Below are 19,657 nucleotides of genomic sequence, written 5' to 3'. Positions count from 1 at the left end.
CCCGATCCGTCCAGTAATTTGAGCTGTGCGTTGATACATCAGTCAGTCAGTCAGTTAGTCAACTTTTCCTTTTATATATTTAGATATTACTTTACTTACTATAATAACTTCATTTCGCTTGCACAGAAGGCAGATAATTTCTAACTGCTTATATTTTGAGCCATCTTCCGAACCTATTGATTACGGCTGAATAATACCAGTGTTGCCTATAATTGAGGAAAATTTAACCGAAATTAATATTTATTTCAGTTGGATTTAGTTACTACTCAGAAAGTCGTTTAAAGTTTTAAACTTTATCTAGTTTCGCCTATCGCAAACTGACGAAGTGGATCAATGAAGAGTCTTTTATCTACTTATCTACTTATACTCAGCTTTATTACTTTGACATACCGGTAAAATTGGTAGAGTACCTACCTACCACGGTACGCGGCTGAAAATATTGTACATCGATTGAAAGAGACAGCGGCTCCGCAGAGCGCTGTCTCTGTCATTGAGACCGACAAGACGTCACATAGGTATGAGTGACGCGCTGCGAAGCCGAAACCTAGGTCGCATACAATATTTCCTGCCGGTTATCGGTATCATCATTACTATCAACTGATAGACGTCCAGTGCTGAACATAGGTATCTTGAGGGATTTCCACATGCCACAGTCTTGCACCGCCTGAATCCAGCCTTGCGACTCGTTTGACACTTAGTGGGGGGGTCTTCCAACACTACGCTCTCCGGTGCGAGCTTGCCATTCGAGCCCTAACGAAGTATCGTGTTTTCAAACTATGTGCCTTTTTTTGCATTTTTTTTTAGCCGGTAAGAGTCCGGCTCTACCTTTGGGTGTCCATGAGGATTTTCCCCTTCTGTATAAAAAAAAAAAAAAACTATGTGCCTGCCCATTGCCACTTCAACTTCGCAACCCGTTGAGCTATGTATGTCGGTTACTCTGGTTTTCCTACGATTATTATTCAATACATCATCATCATCATCATCATCATCATGATCAACACATCTCCGGCTCCTGCAGAGCACTGGTCACCTCTCAGAGTGAGAAGAGTTTGGCCATAGTCTACCACGCTGGCCATGTGCGGATTGGTAGACTTCACACACTTATGAGAACATTATGGAGAACTCTCAAGCATGCAAGTATTCGATACATGGGTGAAATGAATTATAATAGACGACTTTCCCTGAAAAATTGAAATTATTTTGAAATATGGTAACACCATTATTTGTTTGCACGTTTAGTTTTTTCCTTTTCGCATGTTTTCAGTATTTGTTTCTACTGAGGCGGATTGTAGGGAATTTTATTTTCAAAATATTACACATCTTTCACTTCTTTTTATTGCTGGCTGGACACCTTGTGTGGGAGTGTGTTATGTGCTTAGTAATGGCGACTTGCGTCACGAAAAAAGCGCTACAAGAAAAGATCTAATGAACCTCCGCAGTGGGCGGATTCATGGATATTTTAGCGTTTAAACTATCGTGAGTGATTTCCATTATATACAATATCTGTTCACCGGCTATACTCACGGATTTAGTCGACGTTAGCCCTTTTAGTTTCGACCCATCCGGGGTCCTTTTTCAAGGGAGTCAGTTCGCGCACGCGTCACGGTTGAGAATGTCTCAAAGACAAAAGTCTATCAGACAGAAAAACAGACAGATGAACTGCCGGGTGGATGGACAGACAGACAAACATACAGGCGGATTTATAATATGGGATTCGTTTGTATGTAATGTTTCTGCAAAATAAATGATTTTTGATGAAGAATGATTTCATCGATTTCTTTTGATCGATAGTTCTTCAGCACTAACTGAAAGTGGGCATTTATAAACATTTTCGATAACAAAGCTATCGCTTACTGTACCTACCCACATGATTCTAAATACGGAATAGTGATTGCCTTGCGGTAGTATGAGTACCGATCCATTACTCGTTGCAATAATGTCCTTAATTTTGGTAAGAAAATAAACACTGTACTTACATTGTACAAAAACAACAACAACAACAACAAAGAGCTTTCGTGGCTCATTCTATGAATATAAAACAAACGCGTGGGTCTATCTAGAGTCTATACTCTAGAGGCTTACCGCTTACCCCGGAATCTGGAATGGGAAATTTGCGGTGTTAAATAAATACCCTTGCTTCGGAGAGCATGTTCAGCCTGACCTGGCCCCCGATTGTGTAAGAAAAACGTATTCATCGCTATCGTAATCGTCAACAAATTCTGCCCTTTGATTGGCTGTGAAAAAATGTAAACAGCGAATCAACCAATCAAAGGGCAGAATTTTTTGACGACTAACTACAATAACGATGAATACATTTTTTTACACAATCGGGGGGCTGCGCCTGATCTCTACGCGGTCATGTCGGATTACCGCGTCATCCCATTGGAAGTATTAGTTAGAGAATGCACCTGTGTTTACAACAACACAACAGCACAACTTTTCACTATGATATCATCATCATTGTCAACCATCAGCTGGACACAGGTCTCTTGTAGGGACTTCCACACGCTATCCAACGGCACCCTGCGAGCTGCGATATCTGCTGCTGCGCTTTTCTGTGCGAGGTCGCCTTTCGGAACCTTGGAACCCCAACATAAATCAATTTTTTGAATTATGTGCCCTGCCCAGTGCCATTTTAGCTTTGCAACACGTTGAGCTATGTCGCACTCTGGCTCTCCAACAGATCTCCACATTTCTGATTTGATCACGTAGAGAAACTCCAAGCCCTCTCCATCGTCTACTGAGTGATTCTGAGCTTTTTTATGTCACTCATAGTTAGCGACCATGTCTCGGACCCATAATATGTCGTCACTGACAAGTGGCAACACTATAAGATTGTTCTAAAAATTATTATTTGTTTATAGATGTTAATACCGGAAACAGTTAGAGCTCATCGCAGATCTAAAAGAGGCAACGTAGAGAACTTCAATGTATTGCTAAATATTTACAAAATGAATCCTCTAAAGAATTCCAATGTATTCAAAACGTTCTCTAATCATATACTTTTACCCGGACCGGATGAGCGTCGCACTGCCTTGAATTTCAATATAAATGAAAGTCATGAAAGTAGAGAAGAAAACATTACGAATACCAAATTGAAAAACGAAGAACTCATCAATCATGCAACACACAAAGCAGTCGACCGCCCCTTATGTATAGAGGAAGAAACGCCGGAAAATTTTGAGCCAGGACACTTTCTTAGCAAATTAGTTTCTATGAATGAAATAGATACTGATTTGAAAGAAAATGATGATAGTGATATTTTTAATGATGGTTTGGTACAACCTAACATGACACAGTTGAAAAAACTCAATAATTACGTTAAGAAATCAAAAAATAATGTCAGTACTGGAGATTTAGAGAAAATTACTGAAATAAATGGGAATGCAAAAGTTTTGAGCAGCGTAACTAATAAAGTGCCTTACGACGTCGATGAAACTATAGTATTAAAATAAAGTGATGAAAATGTTTAATTTTTAGGTCTATTCGTAGTTTATACCTTTTCAATAACAGTCAATTCAAGTTTTAACTTTCAGACTTTCAGTCGCTAGACATTTTTATATTACTTCGTAATAGGTGAAATTCTTATAATTTTTCCTAAACTTACGCTTTTACCTAAACTTAGGTAGTGGTAAAAATATTAGTTTGGCACGTAAGTTTTCTGCTAATAAAAATATTAACCTCATACAAAAATATGTAGATTTGAGGCAAGTTAGATTAATTTCTATCCGTAAAGTGGAGATGGTAAGATTTATATACTTTTTGCTTATGAAGTAATAAGTATGCAATGTAGCTGAATACAATGATATAAATTCTTTAAGTATCTCGTAAAACCATATAACGTGCCGTTGTATTGTTAAGTACCCATTTAAAAAATCTGGTCACACGTCTTGAAAGCTCTGTCTTATCAATAATGTATACAAGTCTCTATTGGTATGGTTTCACTTTCCAGCAAGACCTTTTATAGAAACTTTTGGTGATCATAATATAATCTGGAAATAGGTTTTTTACATAAATAAGCAAACGAGTAAGCTGATTCCCTGATAGAAGATTTTATCGGTGCCCAAGGCACCAGGGGAACCACGAATGTCTGGTCGGATTTTAGGGATTTATTAAGGTATTCACCCTATGAATAAATTCATATCAAAGCTGGCTGCACAATTTGCATGTCCGTGGAAGGAATGATCTGGTGTAAAGGGTAATAGAGATATACTTATCTCGGGCTCAGATGATAAGGATGACTTATTTGTTACTGAGGCATTTAGGTTTCGTAATAAAACACTCCTGCGTTTAAATTGACTCTTAAATAATAAAGGTTTATTTACATTAGCAATAAATAATTTAAATAAATAAATTAATCAATGGTCCGTCCTATTAAATAAATTACTCAAGCTAAATTTGTCCAGAGTAGGCGATTTCGTGGGCATCTTCGTAGGACCTCGCCTGATAGGGTCCGTGGGCGTCCCAAGCTGGAGCGTGGTGGTCTACATGGTGTTCTACGTGGTGCTGTGGGTAGTGGATGACTTCATAGTTTACTACTTTGGGTTTCGTGAACTTGAAGATCACCATAGCACCTGTAAATTGAGAATAAATTATAACAGTGCAGCTCGTAACAGTTTTGGTATATTACGATTAGTAAGTATTTGAGAGTGATAGAGTTTTGAAGCTTGTGAAGAGAGTCAATATGATAGCAAGATATGTAGGTCGATTTCGTAAAACCTGCATCACTCATTATTACAATCTCAATAAGTTCTGCCCCCCAATTGTGTAAGAATAACCATTTCATGGCTATCGCAATCGTCAATAAATTCTGCCCTTTGATTGGTTGATTCGCTTTTTACATTTTTTCACAGCCAATCAAAGGGCAGAATTCTTGACGATTGCGATAGCCATGAAATGGTTATTCTTACACAATTGGGGGGCTGATTGGATGAATTTGTGCGATTCTTGATACAACAATGCATAGAAGCCAATAGTGAGCGAACGTCAACCAATCAGAGGTGAATGCGATCGTCACATTGTAGCTGTCATTCTCCCGCAATCGAGCAGCAGATGTTGCTGTATTATTTTGAAAATGTGATCGTCATTTTTTGGTGACTGTTTTGACTATTCATTACACTCCAAGATAACTTGTTCAAAAATTGCTAATTAAATTGAATCTAGAAATTATAGAGTGTTGATAATTTACCTGATAGAACAAGAGAGATGAGGCCAAGTGTCAAAGCTTTCCATGTCTTCAAGGCGATGAGGGCTAGTGCAAGAGGCACCAAAACGGAAGCCTTGAACTTCAAACCGAGGAGGAATGGAAGCAGCACCTTCTTGATGAATCCATGTTCTGGAAAAATTAAGATTATTAGTCACGCATCCAAAGTTAGGACATAAATCCTTGATAGTTAAAACGCACTGCTCTTAATCCTCAAAGGTTTAGGGAGCTTGATCTTCTTCTTCCTTCCCTCGAAAGTTTCTACTTCCTCTTCACCATCCAAAGGCATGTTCAATTCAGACGGGAGGTCGGTAAGGAGCGACCTTGGCACATATTCCGAAGCAGCACTGCTGGCGATTTCTTGAGGCACTTTCACTCTCAATGAATGAGTCTGGAGGAATCTGTCCACCGAGTCGATGATCGCATAAGTAGGGTCCTTTGCCATCCTGGGATCGACAGCTTCATCCTCAATCGTCGCTTGCCTGACAATCGACAGATTGTCTGTAATCTTGATCTCTCCATCGTTCGCCACACGAGAAATCCATTCGAGCGTCCTGGGTTTCACACACTCCACGGAATATTGACTCAAACATTCATTGTAAATGTTCCTCACTAGTCTGGATGCCGAGTATTGGCCACTGGCATAAGCCGTTACCGACAATAACACTACTAATTTAAACATATTGCACTTTTGGTCTGTCACTGTCCGACGGCAGGTTCGTCCGACTGCCGTCCGTTATGCGGTCACAATGTATGTTAGGGAAGTCCAGGGCTGAGTTTATATACGAGCATTAATACGTGACGTGAGGTCTCAATATGCACTGGTGCTAACATTGGCGATACATGTGCTATACGCCCGTGGTACATTCTAATTGGGAAGCATCACTGTATTGGAAATCTATCACTGTTTTAGCGCCTTCTAATTAAATAAGGGATATGTGAAGAACGATAGTTATATTTTTATTTAACTATAATTTGATTTTCTGAATGAGAGAAAGTGATATCAGACATGTCTTCCACCTTCTAATCAGGGTATGTTTCTTAATAAAGTACGATTCAATGAAATTCAATGTCCATTAGAGCTTTGATTAATGATTAATTTGAGCTGGCGATTATGACAATGGGTGTGGGCTTATAAGAGCATTATATACCTATTAGTTATAGAATTAACCATCCTCGCGATTCTAATGTTACTTCTTCAGAAACTATTAGACAGTCGGTGCGTGGTCACCGTAAGCAAACGTCGTGAGAAAACCTACATGCCTGAGAGTTCTCCATAATGTTCTCAAGATGTTTCATCATCACTACTGAGCACGGGTCTTTTCTCAGAGTGAGAAGGGTTTAATGTGAAAGATGTTTAAAGTCTGCCAAGCCGCACGTATTTGCCAGCTTGTAGGCTATGGCCAAACCCTTTTCATTCTGAGAAAAGACCCCTGCCGTCAATAGGTTGATCATGACAAGTAGGTATGTAGGCCGTATCTACCGATTAATAGCCCAATCAGCTGTTGGTCTAAATCATTTCTATACCATAAGCCCATTGTTTATAAATCAAATCACGGAGTCTGGCATCCGTCTTGCGCCGACATCTTTCACTTGGGCGTATGATCAGAATAATTAATTTTTAAGAAATGTGCCCTGTGTTACGTAAGGAATGCGAACGCAACGCCACAGCTGGATATCACTTTCTTTTATAATACACTGTAGTTAGTTGTGCTAATGATAGGCTCTACGAAAATCGTAGCGAGCTGAAATTCAAATGGCATTAGGATTAGGTATGTCTTTTGGAATCTCCGAAAAACCTAAATCCATGCGGACGAAGTCGTGAGATTTTTGCCGGACTAATCACACTAATTGTGTAAAAGTGACGATCTGATACCCATAGCGGGTAAAAACTGGATCAAAAATGCAAAAGATAGATTTAAATGGCAGAAACTGAGGGAGGCCTATACCCAATAAAGGGATCCTTATCTAAATAATTGTAGTATATTATATCATAGTAGGTACTATATTAGGTTAAGAAAAAAAAAGTTAAGTTTAGAAATAAGCAAAAATTATGTAAGATAAGGAAATAAAGGCTTAATAATAATAATAATAATAATCACACTAATTTCGTCATTCAAATAAAAACGTCGTCGTAAAAAGTAGCTCACTTTGCAGTCTTTAACTATAGATACCCATGCAAAAAGTTGCTCCGTTGCCACATGATTGAAGGAAAAGCCAATAAACCAACAAACAAACGCAATTTCGCATTTATAATATGGGTAGCGATTTTGAACATTAAAAATTAAAATCATGCGGATACTTAAATAATTAAATTCCTACCTCCGGAAATTTCGCAATAACTTACTACGTCATGTCACTCAAAAACTTTTGGTCATTCTGTACTTGAGAGTTTCCGTGCTTACTTCGAATAAGCAATGGGTCTAGGCAAGGCAGGTTACTTAGTATTCTGCGGACTCTCTACTTATGTTATTCAAATAGCTTTAACATACATACCTACTAAATTGTAGTCAAAGTTTATAACTGACTGCTTATTTGTTTACAAGTTAGCCCTTGCAACTCAACTGGTGTTAAAGTGACCATGCAAGCTTTAGGATGGAAGAAGGCTCTAGGTATCTAAAATAGCAGTTGTTTTTTTAATTCAGATACAAGTTAGCCCTTGACTGCAATCTCACCTGGTTTTAAGTGATGATTGCCATCTAAGATGGAAGCGGGCTAACCTGGAAGGGATATGGCAGTTTGTATTTAACCCATACGCCTTTGGTTTCTACCATTGTTTGGCATCGTACCGTAACGCTAAATCGCTTGGCGACACGGCTTTGCCGGTCACGTTTTAACTAGCTACGGCCAAAGCCAGACTAAACCCATACCCGTTTAAATGTTTATACACGGCATCGTAGTGGAACGCTAAATCGCTTGGCGACTGGGCTTAGCCGATAGGGTAGGGGAACCAGACTACCAGCCCACCAGATCACCAGAGACAATTTAAAAATTATAAATTCCCAAATTGTCCCTCCTGAGAATCGAACTCGAGATCCCCAGGGAGGTCGACTCCCACCAACCCAGACCAGTCTGTCTGTCTCGGTGAATAAGCTATTGGACTATTAGACCGTATTACACTGTGATTAGAACCAGGGTCAGGGTCTAAAAGTACGACGAGCTATTTAGGCCGATTTCGCTTTAATCGCTAGTTGAATATTAAATTGTTGGACACGGATATACCTACCTACCTAAACCAATTAAGCTGCCATCTTTAGGTGTAAATAATTATTACATTATGGCTTTCCACTCTATGACGTTTTACATCCATTATACAAGAAGTAAAGGAAGGCAAAGAAGACGGATGGAGTGGTATGCTGGCCCACCGTTTATGGGATTTTACTCTTTATCTCAGCAGGCGATGGAGAGAGCTATGCTTTGGAGTTACTACGTAGACTATAGAGAATAAAAACCCCCGCTGCTATATCAATGTTACCCGTTTCTACTGTAGTATTTATCATTATTCAAAGTTTACAGGTTTCCGAACGTAGCCATGAACTCATAGACAATTTGTATGTGATTTTTGTTTAATTTGTTCACTTTTAGTAATTTCGCTCTTTTTAGGGAGATATGACTATGAATGAATAATGGCTAAGGGCGTTTTTGTGCAAGGATTTAGGATAATTTGGAGTTTGTCAATCCTATTTTAATACCTATCGGCTCTAACTTATAAAAAATGTTTCAAAAACGAATTAACTGAGTAGGTATCGATTTTATCATTCGTAAGTGCCACTGAGAGTTATAATGAATTTGAAAATGGAAGAAAATGGATGAAAATAATGTAAAATGATACTTAATAATTAACGTAAAATAATAATTACAATGCACCCTAAAACAGAGTATTCCAAATTATTTTGTGTATTTAAAGGCAAATCCAGAATCCTACAGAATCTAGGGTAAAAACAAAATAGTATGTGCAAACACTGTGTATATCTTCTGTCACTGTCATTTCACGAGACGTCACGAAAACTAAACTCACAAGGGCTGTCCCATAGATAATACACTGTATTTCTTTAGAAAGAAATTACGAGAAATTGCACTGCTTCTTGTACAATTTTCATCATTTTGCACACGATTTGCTTGTGAAAGTATGATTATGTGTCCCTAAAGTGTATCTCTGATTTCGGAAGTAACATAAGTTGATGTTTGTCAGTGTTTTGTGAGTGTGAAAGTGCAGAGTTAATGATGGCCAACAATCGTATCCCGTCGGGGCCCAACACTCCAGGAAGCCAGCAAACCCCTACACAGCAGGGCATAAAGATATTCATACAGCGGGACTACTCCGAAGGAACTGCGGTCAAGTTTCAAACGAGATTTCCACCCGAGCTGGAAGATAGGGTTGGTGAAAGTTTCCTTTTGAAGTTTTGTTTATCAACACGCCCTATGATCTCACGATTATCTATATTACCTAAGTACGAGTAGCGGGAGAGACTGACTGACTGACTGGCATGACAGCTAACACTGCTGAGTCTAGAAACTTGAGATGAATAACTATTGCATCTATATGTATCCAAGAAAAAGCTAACTGACTGACTGATCTATCAACGCACAGCTCAAACTACGTTTTTTTTTTGAAAATGAAATTTGGCATGCAGATAGCCATATTACATAGGAATCCGCTAAGAAAGGATTTTTGAAAATTCAACCCCTAAGGTGGTAAAATAAAGATTTGAAATTTGAGTAGTCCACGCGGACGAAGTCGCGAGCACAAGCTAGTTAAAAATATGATATGCATATTTGCATGCATAATTTTACTAATAATTTTTAAAAACTAGATTACTATGTGTAAAACAGCCTAACAGCAATCACGCATTTATCTGATCCAGACATCCGACGAAGTCCAAGTTCATGATTTTGATCACTGAACACAAACTTGAACTTACTTTCAAGCAAAAACCTGCTAATATTTCATTCATGATTTTGATCAAAATACAGTAGAAACTCGATTATCCGGTCCTCAGTTATATGGATTCGCGATTATCTGGACTACCAACTGAAAATTGTTCAGCCAAGTGCGAGTCAGACTCGCGCACCGAGGGTTCCATACTCGGGTATTATTTCCGCCATTTTGTACGATAAATCAAAAACTATTATGCATAAAAATAAATAAAAACCTGTTTTAGAATGTAAAGGCAAAGCCCTTTCATATGATATCCCACTTGGTATAGTTATCTTACTTTGAATATTGAAAATACTATTATGGTGAACTACATAATATGCACAAAACCCCCCTTTTCTTCATACATTCAATTATCCTTATTTTCGATTATCCGAATCCCTAAGAACAACAATTAGTCCGGTTAATTGAGTTTCCACTGTAGTACAATTACAGATTACAGTAAAGTTACAACCTTAGCTTTCAGTTTTTATTTCATGCAATTACATAGTTTATTACATATTACATACATTATTATATTAACGAAGGATTCTTGTTTTCATTTTCTTGTTATTATTTTCATGTGTTGGATCAACCAATACATGTATTTCTATTCTATTCTATTCTATTCTATTCTATTCTATTCTATTCTATTCTAGTACCGTAAGACCTATTCCACTTCTTGATATGCCTTACTAACAACCTTGAATGGGAAGCTGGAAGAAATCTCTGTTTAGAGATAAGCATTTCCAATGCAACTTAGTTTATTGTTACTTTGTAAGTACAATATTGGTACATGAAAAAAAAAAAAATAGTTTTGTTAACCCTCAGTTATTCCTTAGGGCTCAAACATTTTACAGACTAAAATGGCCTTTACAAAACATTTCAATTCATGATATGAGTTACTTTAAAATTGTTAATTTTATTTGTTTGCACACAAGGGATTGCATAATAAGGTACACAATTTGTTCTTACAGATAGACAGACAAACATTTGAGTTCACAATGGAAAGGTTAAACGAACACTTTGAGATGGCAGAGACAGCAGACTGCAGCACATACTGTGAGGGATGCTTGGCTTGTCTCACAGCTTACTTTATTTATATTTGCACGGAAACACATTACGAAAAGGTACTTGGATACATTATTAAATTATGTAAATGAAAAAAGAAGGTGGAATTGACCTCCAGCTCGCTCCAGCAATTTTTTAAATACTTGAAATTGAAATAAACATAAAGAAATGTTTTTTTTTTACTCTTAATTTAGATTTAAGTTTATTTAATAGCATTGTCTGTTCTTATTATACCTTTGTAGCTGGTTCATCATTGTTCAAGCCCCCAACTACATAATCAGAGGGTTGTGTGTTCATAACACGTCGGTCTAATCTATTATGTAGCTGGCGGTTTGCAAAATGGTGCAAACCTACAAATAATGTACAGTTTATTATTCACTCGATGATGCGCGTGACTTCGTACATGTGGATTTAGATTTTTAAATCCTGTGGGAACTCTTTGATTTCCCGGGATAAAAAGCAACCTATGTCACTCTCCAGGTCTTTACCTATACCCATGCAAAAAATCACGTTGATCTGTTGCTCTGTTGTGACGTAATTGAAGGACAAACTAACAAACAAAGGTACTGATAGTTGACATAACGATAGTATGGATGGAAATGGGCTCTCTTGATATGTGTAAGAACAGGAGGATTTTTGACTGCATTCCAAGTTCGATTATTGTACCAAGTAACAGCTGCGAAGTTTTCTTAACAGTTGCCAGAGATGATGGTAGAGGTTGCACGCCTCTACACCTTCCATAAAGAAATAATAATTTCTTTTCCCACTTTTCAGCATCTTCGGAAGATATCAAAATTCATAGCAACACAGAACGAAAGGGTGTACAACCCACGAGGCATCCACATAACGGATCCCATACTCAGAGGCCTACGGGTGATTGAGATAACGATAATAGATGTGCCCAACTGCCAGAGTCCGACGGGTAACTCCACAAATTCACAGCTGAGGCACACTTGACCACCACACGAGAACAGGGAGTTCTTCATGTAACAATTAAGATATTGGTTTTAATATATTTGGTGCTTCATTACTTCACAATAATAAAGGCATGTAGAAATAACTTTTCATCAGTGCAGTTGGTAAAGAATTTAAGATTCAGACTTTAAGAATTTAAGAAGGGTTTTAAGATTTTGGCCTAGCTGCCCCCCTAATTGTGTAAGAATAACGTATTCATCGTTATCGTAATTGTCAACAAATTCTGATACATTTCAAGTTTATATCAACAATCAAAACTTGAAAAATTCACGCCGATAAAATATTTTTATCATAGATTGTTAAAAATTGTTATCATGAAAAGATGCCTTGGTGTTGTAAACTTTTTCTAAATGTACATGGTGTACCAAAAGATTAAAAAACTAGTAACGAGAGAGTCGGACTCGCACACGAAGTGTTCCGTACCATCGTACAAGAAACCTTTAGTTTTTAGGGTTCCATACCTCAAAAAGAAAAAAGGAACCCTTATAGGACCACTTTGTTGTCTGTCTGTCTGTGTCACGACAGACACGACTGTCGTGACACAGACAGACAGACACGACTGTCTGTCTGTGTCACGACAAACACGACTGTCTGACGTGTCTGTCAAGAATACCTATAGGGTACTTCCGGTTGACCTAGAATCATGTGGCAAGTAGGTAAAGCACAAGCACAAGTGAAGGAAAAAATCCGAAATCCGTGATTTTGTGGTTACATCACAAAAAAAATTCAAATGTGTGTTCACGAAAAAATACTTTATTAAACCACATATAGATCGCGCTGTTACCATTAACTTGCAATTTTTCACATACAAGTTTAAAAATATCTTGTACGATGATACGGAACCCTTCGTGTGCGAGGCCGACTCACTTGGCCGGTTTTTTTTTGTCCTCCGAATCCGAGAATAATCGAAAGAACGCTTGCGCACTTCGTCCTATCCGAATATAAGCCGTACCTAAAGCGGGCGTTGTTGTTTGAACATCCATCGAAACGGAGGAGTTTTTTAAACTGACTGACTGACGGATCGGGCTGAAATTTGGCGTGCAGATAGCTATTATGACGTAGGCATCCGCTAAGAAAGGATTTTTGAAAATTCAACCCCTAAGGGGGTGAAATTTGTGTAGTCCACGCGGACGAAGTCGCGAGCATAAGCTAGTAGCCTATAAACGATTTAAAATAACTAGCAGACCCTGGTCAAGAAGTATAGTATTGAGTCTTTGATAAAGTTATTTCTGTATGTTGGTTCATCTATAAAATGATCATTCCGAATGTTTGTGATTGTATGCTTCTATGTTGGTGTTATTGTATATGTATGATTGTTGGGATTAGGTATAAATTGTATATAGCGTAGTTCTTATTATAGTTTTGAGTGTTAACTGGTTATTTACATTAAAGTATACAACCTAGTAAAGTATATAGTACAGTTCTTGCAATTCACGAAGGCTAGTGAACTTTACTTGTGGTTACGTCGTTTACATGGGCATTGCGTAAGTGTGCGTGCATGTCGGACCGATCAGTCGCGAGCAAGCGCTGTCAAACGCACACAATTAGTGCACCTTACGTATACCGATACAACTTAAACACAAGCATATGAGTCAGTGGCCTTCGTGAAATGCAAGAACTATAAACAAAAATACTTATAAATACACATAAAGGCACTGCATACCCTCTAGAAATTAAATGACAAAGTAAATCATTCAATTTATTAAACAGAACAGATCTGCTGAAAAATTATAGCATCGCTAAAAATAAAAAAATAAAAAACAAAAAGCTTGTGTTAGAAGTAGTTTTTGAAAATTGCTCCGCAGATAGGTAAAATTTGGAAATATGTGATTCTCTTATATTTTAAGATATTTTTCTGTATCTTTTGAACCAAAATGTTATATGGTGTTACCTAAATGTAAAGTAGCTGGTTAACACTCATTGCACTATAAAAATGTATGTGAACTCATAACCTACACTTCTTGTGACATCAGCACCTAATACTATTTATTAAAACCAATTATTGCGTATTTTTAAGTAATTTAAATATTATATTATTAATTATTATTATTATAAATAATTTAAGGTCGTAACACACTACTGGGATAAAACATAGGGGACGGTAATGTCCCGTGTGTTTCTTGATATCCCATATAAGTTCATCGCACATTCGTTCGCGCCGCATGCAACGAATAACCGCAACGTATCTATGTTGCGGATAAATTCGTTAGAACGGCTTAACATAGAAACCTCTCTTTGGCCCACTTGCACAAAGACACCTTAAACTGATTATGTTTTTTGTTTTTTGTTTTTTTTAAAGAATATTAGCCATGTTAAATGACTAATATTTCCCTTTCCTCTCCAACTAAGCGTCAAGCTTGTGCTAGGAGTAGGTACGACAATAGTGCAACGGGCGAGGTTTGAACCTTCGACCTTTCGGTTTTCAGTCCACTTCTTTACCCGTTGAGCTATTGAGGCTCAAAATTGTTAAATTTTTTAATGCTGTCACTTTTTGGCAACCACATTATGCTCTTGCCAGAGTGAACTAGAGTGACGGAACTAGGCTATGGTGACGTGAAATCATAGAAGAATAGGGTTACATTAGGGCTACTTACGCCAAAATATGTACTAACATTTGACGTCTGCCATTGACGCCGAAGCCTCGACATTTTGTTAGAAGTTCCGTTAGGGAACTTCTAAAAAAATGTCGAGGCTTCGGCGTCGTAAACAGTGCTCTTGCCAACACGTGATAACATTTTAATTTAACTGTCATTGTGCAAGTGGACCTTAGTGTTTAAATGTGAATTGAGGAAGTTTCTTATATTTGAGAAATAAGCGTGACTTTGTTGTATGAACAAAAATAAAAAAATTACGTTAGATAATACGCATTCGGTGAAGCGTTTTGTAATTTTATAAGGAGTTTTCCAACTCCATACAAACATTAATCGTTTGTATGGAGTGCAACTTGAGTTGCAAAGTTACACTACGGGTCCAGAAATGTCCTGTAAACTTTAGATTTGCACAGGATTGAGCTATGAAAGGGGTTTTCAAGCCTATTGTGTAGATATGTAAAATACCTGCTGATCTGTCCAAAATAATTGTGTAACGCGTAAAGTTTAACTTCTCACGCGCCATTTTAACTTTTTGTGTTAAATTGCATGTCAAAAGTACGATTTTAGTCCTTATTTTAAAGGTGAACCGTACTTTTGAAATGACAGTTGACCCATAGAGTTCAAATGGCGCGTGAGTAGTCCTATTGTACGGAATATAAAGACTACATCTAACTACTATCAAAAAATATTTGTGACATATCACCGATCGAGAAGAACCGAACTCGTTAGTTAGTATGCACAGTATAAAAAGAGACACAGTAGTCCGACGCCTTTGATCTCGTGGTAAATGATGACCACGACTACTCTTTGACTACGTAGCCAAACTCGGATCGCTTCTTCATCCTGCACGAAGGCACGATTGCTCTGTCTAAGACGGCTTCGTCGAACCTCTGTATGTAATATCATATCCTTCCTCTGTGGTAAAGATACATAGGTGTATCATGTATTTTGCAGTATAGTTGGTATCTTATGTAGCAATTCTTTTTAGATATTCAATAAAGAAGGTTGTCTTAGAGCTAGCGCGCAACACGGTACGGCGACTTGCGGTGCGTTTTAAAATCCGTAAATTTGAATTTAAATACATACTCCACCTTTTTAATTCTCGCCATAACGTACCTACTCCTAGCACAAGCCTGACGCTTAGTTGGAGAGGAAAGGGGAATATTAGTCATTTAACATGGCTAATATTCTTCAAAAAAAAAAAATGTATGACAATCCGGTATGGAGTTAATTCCGCAGTGCGCGCGCTTCTATGTAGTTCTATAGTTCACAGATTTTGCGGAAAAAACGTACGGAAATTTGCCGTGGTGCGCGCTAGCTCTTAGGGCTTTTGTGCACACATCCGTGAAATCACGGATTCCGTAAAAATACGAATCAACGAGTACGTATTTGTATGATGGCCACTTCGAAGAATCACACACGGAAACGCATCGTGTGGACTCAGAGTTAGATATATTATGATTTGATGTAAAAACCATATTTTACTTTACCTAATTTAGTTTGTAAGTTTTGTATAGTTAAACTAAATTAAAGAAAATCTAATATTTTATGACTGCTTTGGTTGGCATTTATGTAATTAAACGATAATTATGTACATTTATATATTTATGCTTCTGTTTCTAATTTATAGATTTTAGATTAATATTTTCCGAATTAAAATATTGATTTGAATTTTATTTAGTTTTGTTTTATCTAAACGGATCTGATCAAATGGAAGGAGTTGGTACTGGGGTGCTCCGGCCCAAAGGTGAGAGCAGTACTCCATATATGCGATGCGGTTTATGATCCATTTTTGTCCCTCGTGTGCGCAGGCCGTTATAAACAAAGCGGTCGTCTGCGTTGGTCCTAAAGCTGTAATTTCATAGGTTTGGGTTACCGTTATCATAATTATTTTGATATAGGTCTGGCATAAACCTATCTCCCAAATAACAGTAGGTATCACTCGGCTCGTGTCTGAAATTTGATCCCGCGTAATTCCTGGAGGGTAGTCGTAAACAGCACTTTACGGCGTCTAATTACAGCGTTATTACTTTGACGTAGGCGGCAATGGCTGCTTTTGTACGCGGGAGTGGTACAAGGCAAGAAAGAAAAGATCCATCTTTAAGGTATGTATGAAAGTTCGTAAACACTAATTATTATTACTTTGACAAAGGCGGTAAAGGGTATAAGGTAAAACGCGGCACTATTACAAGGCAAAAAAGAAAGAGCCAAAATGTCATCTTTAAGTTATGCATGGTCGTAAACAACACTAATTTTATTACTTTGACATACCTAGGTGGTAAGGATTGCTATTGTACGTGGGAGTAGTACAAGGCAAGAAAGAAAGAATGAAAATAATTCAGGCAGCTGGTCATCTTTAACAACACTTATTACTTTGACGTATGCTGCAAATAAATAAATAAAAATATTTTATTTCAGGTCTGGGACCCATATAGAAACATGTTGATAACAATTAAAGATTAAAATGTTTATAAACAATATTTACCATTTCTATTATTATTAGATTATTATACGCGGGAATAGTACAAGGCAGGAAAGAAAGAAAAATGATTTAGTCATCTTTAAGGTAAGGTATAGACTTGCGCTTGTGAACGCCATGATGAGTTCTAGGTTAGAGCGCGTTTCCCTAGAAGATTCCAATTCATTCTTGCCTTGAAACTGCAAGTATTACCTAAGTATACTTAGGACAAGCTGTGATAGCCTAGTGGTTAAGACGTCCGCCTTCTAATCGGAGGTCGGGGGTTCGATCCCGGGCACGCACCTCTAACTTTTCAGAGTTATGTGCGTTTTAATTAATTAAATATCACTTGCTTTAACGGTGAAGGAAAATATCGTGAGGAAACCTGCATGCCTGAGAGATCTCGATAATGTTCTCAAAGGTGTGTGAAGTCTACCAAGTACCAATCCGCACATGACCAGCGTGGTAGACTATGGCCAAAACCCTTCTTTCTGAGAGGAGACCCGTGCTCTGTAGTGAGCCGGTAATGGGTTGATCATGATGATGATACTTAGGATAAAGTGACAGGAAGTACAGACGCCGGAAGGGATTCCACGTCTTCGGTTCGTATCACAAACGTTAAGCAAAAACTACACGCTTTCGCCTATTACTTAAATCCGTGTCAGGTTATAATAAACCCATGTCGGTAACTAAGTTAAGTGCCATCATAATTAGACCCACCTTGCCTCATACAACTGTCATAGAGATAGACCACGTATTGGAGGTCGGGGTCAACTGGTTAGTTAAAGCAAGGCAGTAAAGTAAGCAATACGCTTTAATAACTGGTTGTTGATTGATAAACGAATTGGTTTTAGGCACTTGTAATATGCTAGCCTCATCATCAACCCATCACCGGCCCACTACTGAGCACAGCTGCGCGATTGCGGGAGAATGACAGCTACAATGTCACGATCGCAATCATCTCTGATTGGTTAACGCTCGCTCACTTGGCTACAATGCATTGTTGCAACAAGAATCGCACAAATTCTGCCAATCTTTTTTTTTCAAAAGAATATTAGCCATGTTAAATGACTAATATTCCCCTTTCCTCTCCAACTAAGCGTGAAGCTTGTGCTAGGAGTAGGTACGACAATAGTGCAACGGGCGGGGATTGAACCGTCGACCTTTGTCGTATGTAAAATTGAGATTGTAATAATGATTGATGCAGGTTTTAGACAGTCGCCCGAAAGCACCTCGATTGCGGGAACAACAAACACACTTTCGCATTTATCATAATATGGATAATGATTGCGCCCATTGCTGCTTGTCGTCTCTTGCTGCAATATGCTATCAGCTTAACTATTTCTAGCTTGAAAATCTTCCATTCTAATATTATAAATACGAAAGTGTGTCTGTCTGTCTGTCTGTCTGTATGTCTGCTAGCTTTTCACGGCCCAACAGTTTAACCAATTTTGATGAAATTTGGTAGACATAGAGTTAACTTACATCCCGGGGAAGGACATAGGCTACTTTTTATTCCGAAAAAAAAGAGTTCCCGCGGGACTTTCAAAAACCTAAATTCATGCGGATGAAGTCGCGGGTATCACCTAATATTTTTATAATAATAGCTCTATTGTTCCTTTAAAATTCTCGCATTTCATGTTTCAAAAGACATCCAACTTTGTGTCGCTTTACTGACAATGACGTAAGGCAAACAAGAATACAGATTACAGGCAGGTGTGCCCACACAGCATGCGCGAGCGGACGTGTATGATTTTTCAAATTACAACAAAAATAAAAAACCGGCTAAGATCGAGTCAGGCTCGCTCGGTTCCGTACTACAGTCGTATTTTTTTGACATTTTGCACGATAATTCAAAAACTATGATGCATAAAAATAAATAAAAATCTGTTTTAGAATGCAGAGGTGAAGCCCTTTCATATAGTTATTTTACTTCGAAAATTGAAAATACTTAATTATTAGTTTATGACCACAATTTTTTTTTGTGTGATGTAACCACAAATTCACGGTTTTCAGATTTTTCCCCTAATGCCAGCTATAAGACCTACCTACCTGGCAAAATTTATGATTCTGAGGTACCGGTAACCCTAAAAACCGGCCAAGTGCGTGGCGGGCCACGCGCAGTGTAGGGTTCCGTAGTCACAATTATTAACCTCTGGCAACCATAACACTGATAGCTATTATGACGTAAGCTGTGATAGCCTAGTGGTTAGGACGTCTGCCTTCTAGTCGGAGATCGGGGGTTCAATCCCGGGCACGCACCTCTAACTTTTCCGAGCTATGTGCGTTTTAATTAATTAAATATCACTTGCTTTAACGGTGAAGGAAAACATCGTGAGGAAACCTGCATGTCTGAGAGTTTTTCATAATGTTCTCAAAGGTGTGTGAAGTTTACCAATCCGCACATGGCCAGCGTGGTAGACTATGGCCAAAACCCTTCTCAC

At 38.1% G+C, this 19,657-nt stretch overlaps 2 protein-coding genes across 2 annotated transcripts; one reads left to right on the top strand and one right to left on the bottom strand.

Annotated features, from left to right (window-relative positions):
- Positions 1–4,288: 4,288 nt before the first annotated feature.
- Osi18 (DUF1676 domain-containing protein Osi18) lies at positions 4,289–5,940 on the bottom strand. Its single transcript, XM_034981394.2, has 3 exons — positions 5,405–5,940; positions 5,189–5,335; positions 4,289–4,574 (listed from the first exon to the last, which is right to left on the bottom strand). Exons 1-3 carry the CDS (start codon positions 5,883–5,885, stop codon positions 4,393–4,395), a joined length of 810 nt encoding a protein of 269 aa, XP_034837285.1. The 5' UTR covers positions 5,886–5,940; the 3' UTR covers positions 4,289–4,392.
- Positions 5,941–9,220: 3,280 nt separating this feature from the next.
- On the top strand, positions 9,221–16,431 carry LOC117993592 (golgin subfamily A member 7). The gene is made up of 3 exons (XM_069507015.1): positions 9,221–9,580; positions 11,096–11,248; positions 11,964–16,431. Exons 1-3 carry the CDS (start codon positions 9,425–9,427, stop codon positions 12,144–12,146), a joined length of 492 nt encoding a protein of 163 aa, XP_069363116.1. The 5' UTR covers positions 9,221–9,424; the 3' UTR covers positions 12,147–16,431.
- Positions 16,432–19,657: the final 3,226 nt, after the last annotated feature.

The sequence above is a fragment of the Maniola hyperantus genome, chromosome 24 (genome assembly GCF_902806685.2).
Source record: "Maniola hyperantus chromosome 24, iAphHyp1.2, whole genome shotgun sequence".
In the NCBI taxonomy this organism is placed as follows: Eukaryota; Metazoa; Arthropoda; class Insecta; order Lepidoptera; family Nymphalidae; genus Maniola; species Maniola hyperantus.
The sequence above is the reverse complement of the archived record's forward strand: the minus strand, read 5'-3'. Positions and strand labels throughout refer to the sequence as shown.

Excerpts from the sequence above, each read along its gene's own strand:
- Osi18 (XM_034981394.2), bottom strand. The coding sequence starts at position 5,885 with ATGTTTAAATTAGTAGTGTTATTGTCGGTAACGGCTTATGCCAGTGGC. Across the intron at positions 5,336-5,404 it reads ACCTTTGAGGATTAAGAGCA|AACATGGATTCATCAAGAAG; the intron begins GTGCGTTTTAAC and ends TAATTTTTCCAG. Across the intron at positions 4,575-5,188 it reads CATCTCTCTTGTTCTATCAG|GTGCTATGGTGATCTTCAAG; the intron begins GTAAATTATCAA and ends CTCAATTTACAG.
- LOC117993592 (XM_069507015.1), top strand. The coding sequence starts at position 9,425 with ATGATGGCCAACAATCGTATCCCGTCGGGGCCCAACACTCCAGGAAGC. Across the intron at positions 9,581-11,095 it reads CACCCGAGCTGGAAGATAGG|ATAGACAGACAAACATTTGA; the intron begins GTTGGTGAAAGT and ends TTGTTCTTACAG. Across the intron at positions 11,249-11,963 it reads CGGAAACACATTACGAAAAG|CATCTTCGGAAGATATCAAA; the intron begins GTACTTGGATAC and ends CCCACTTTTCAG.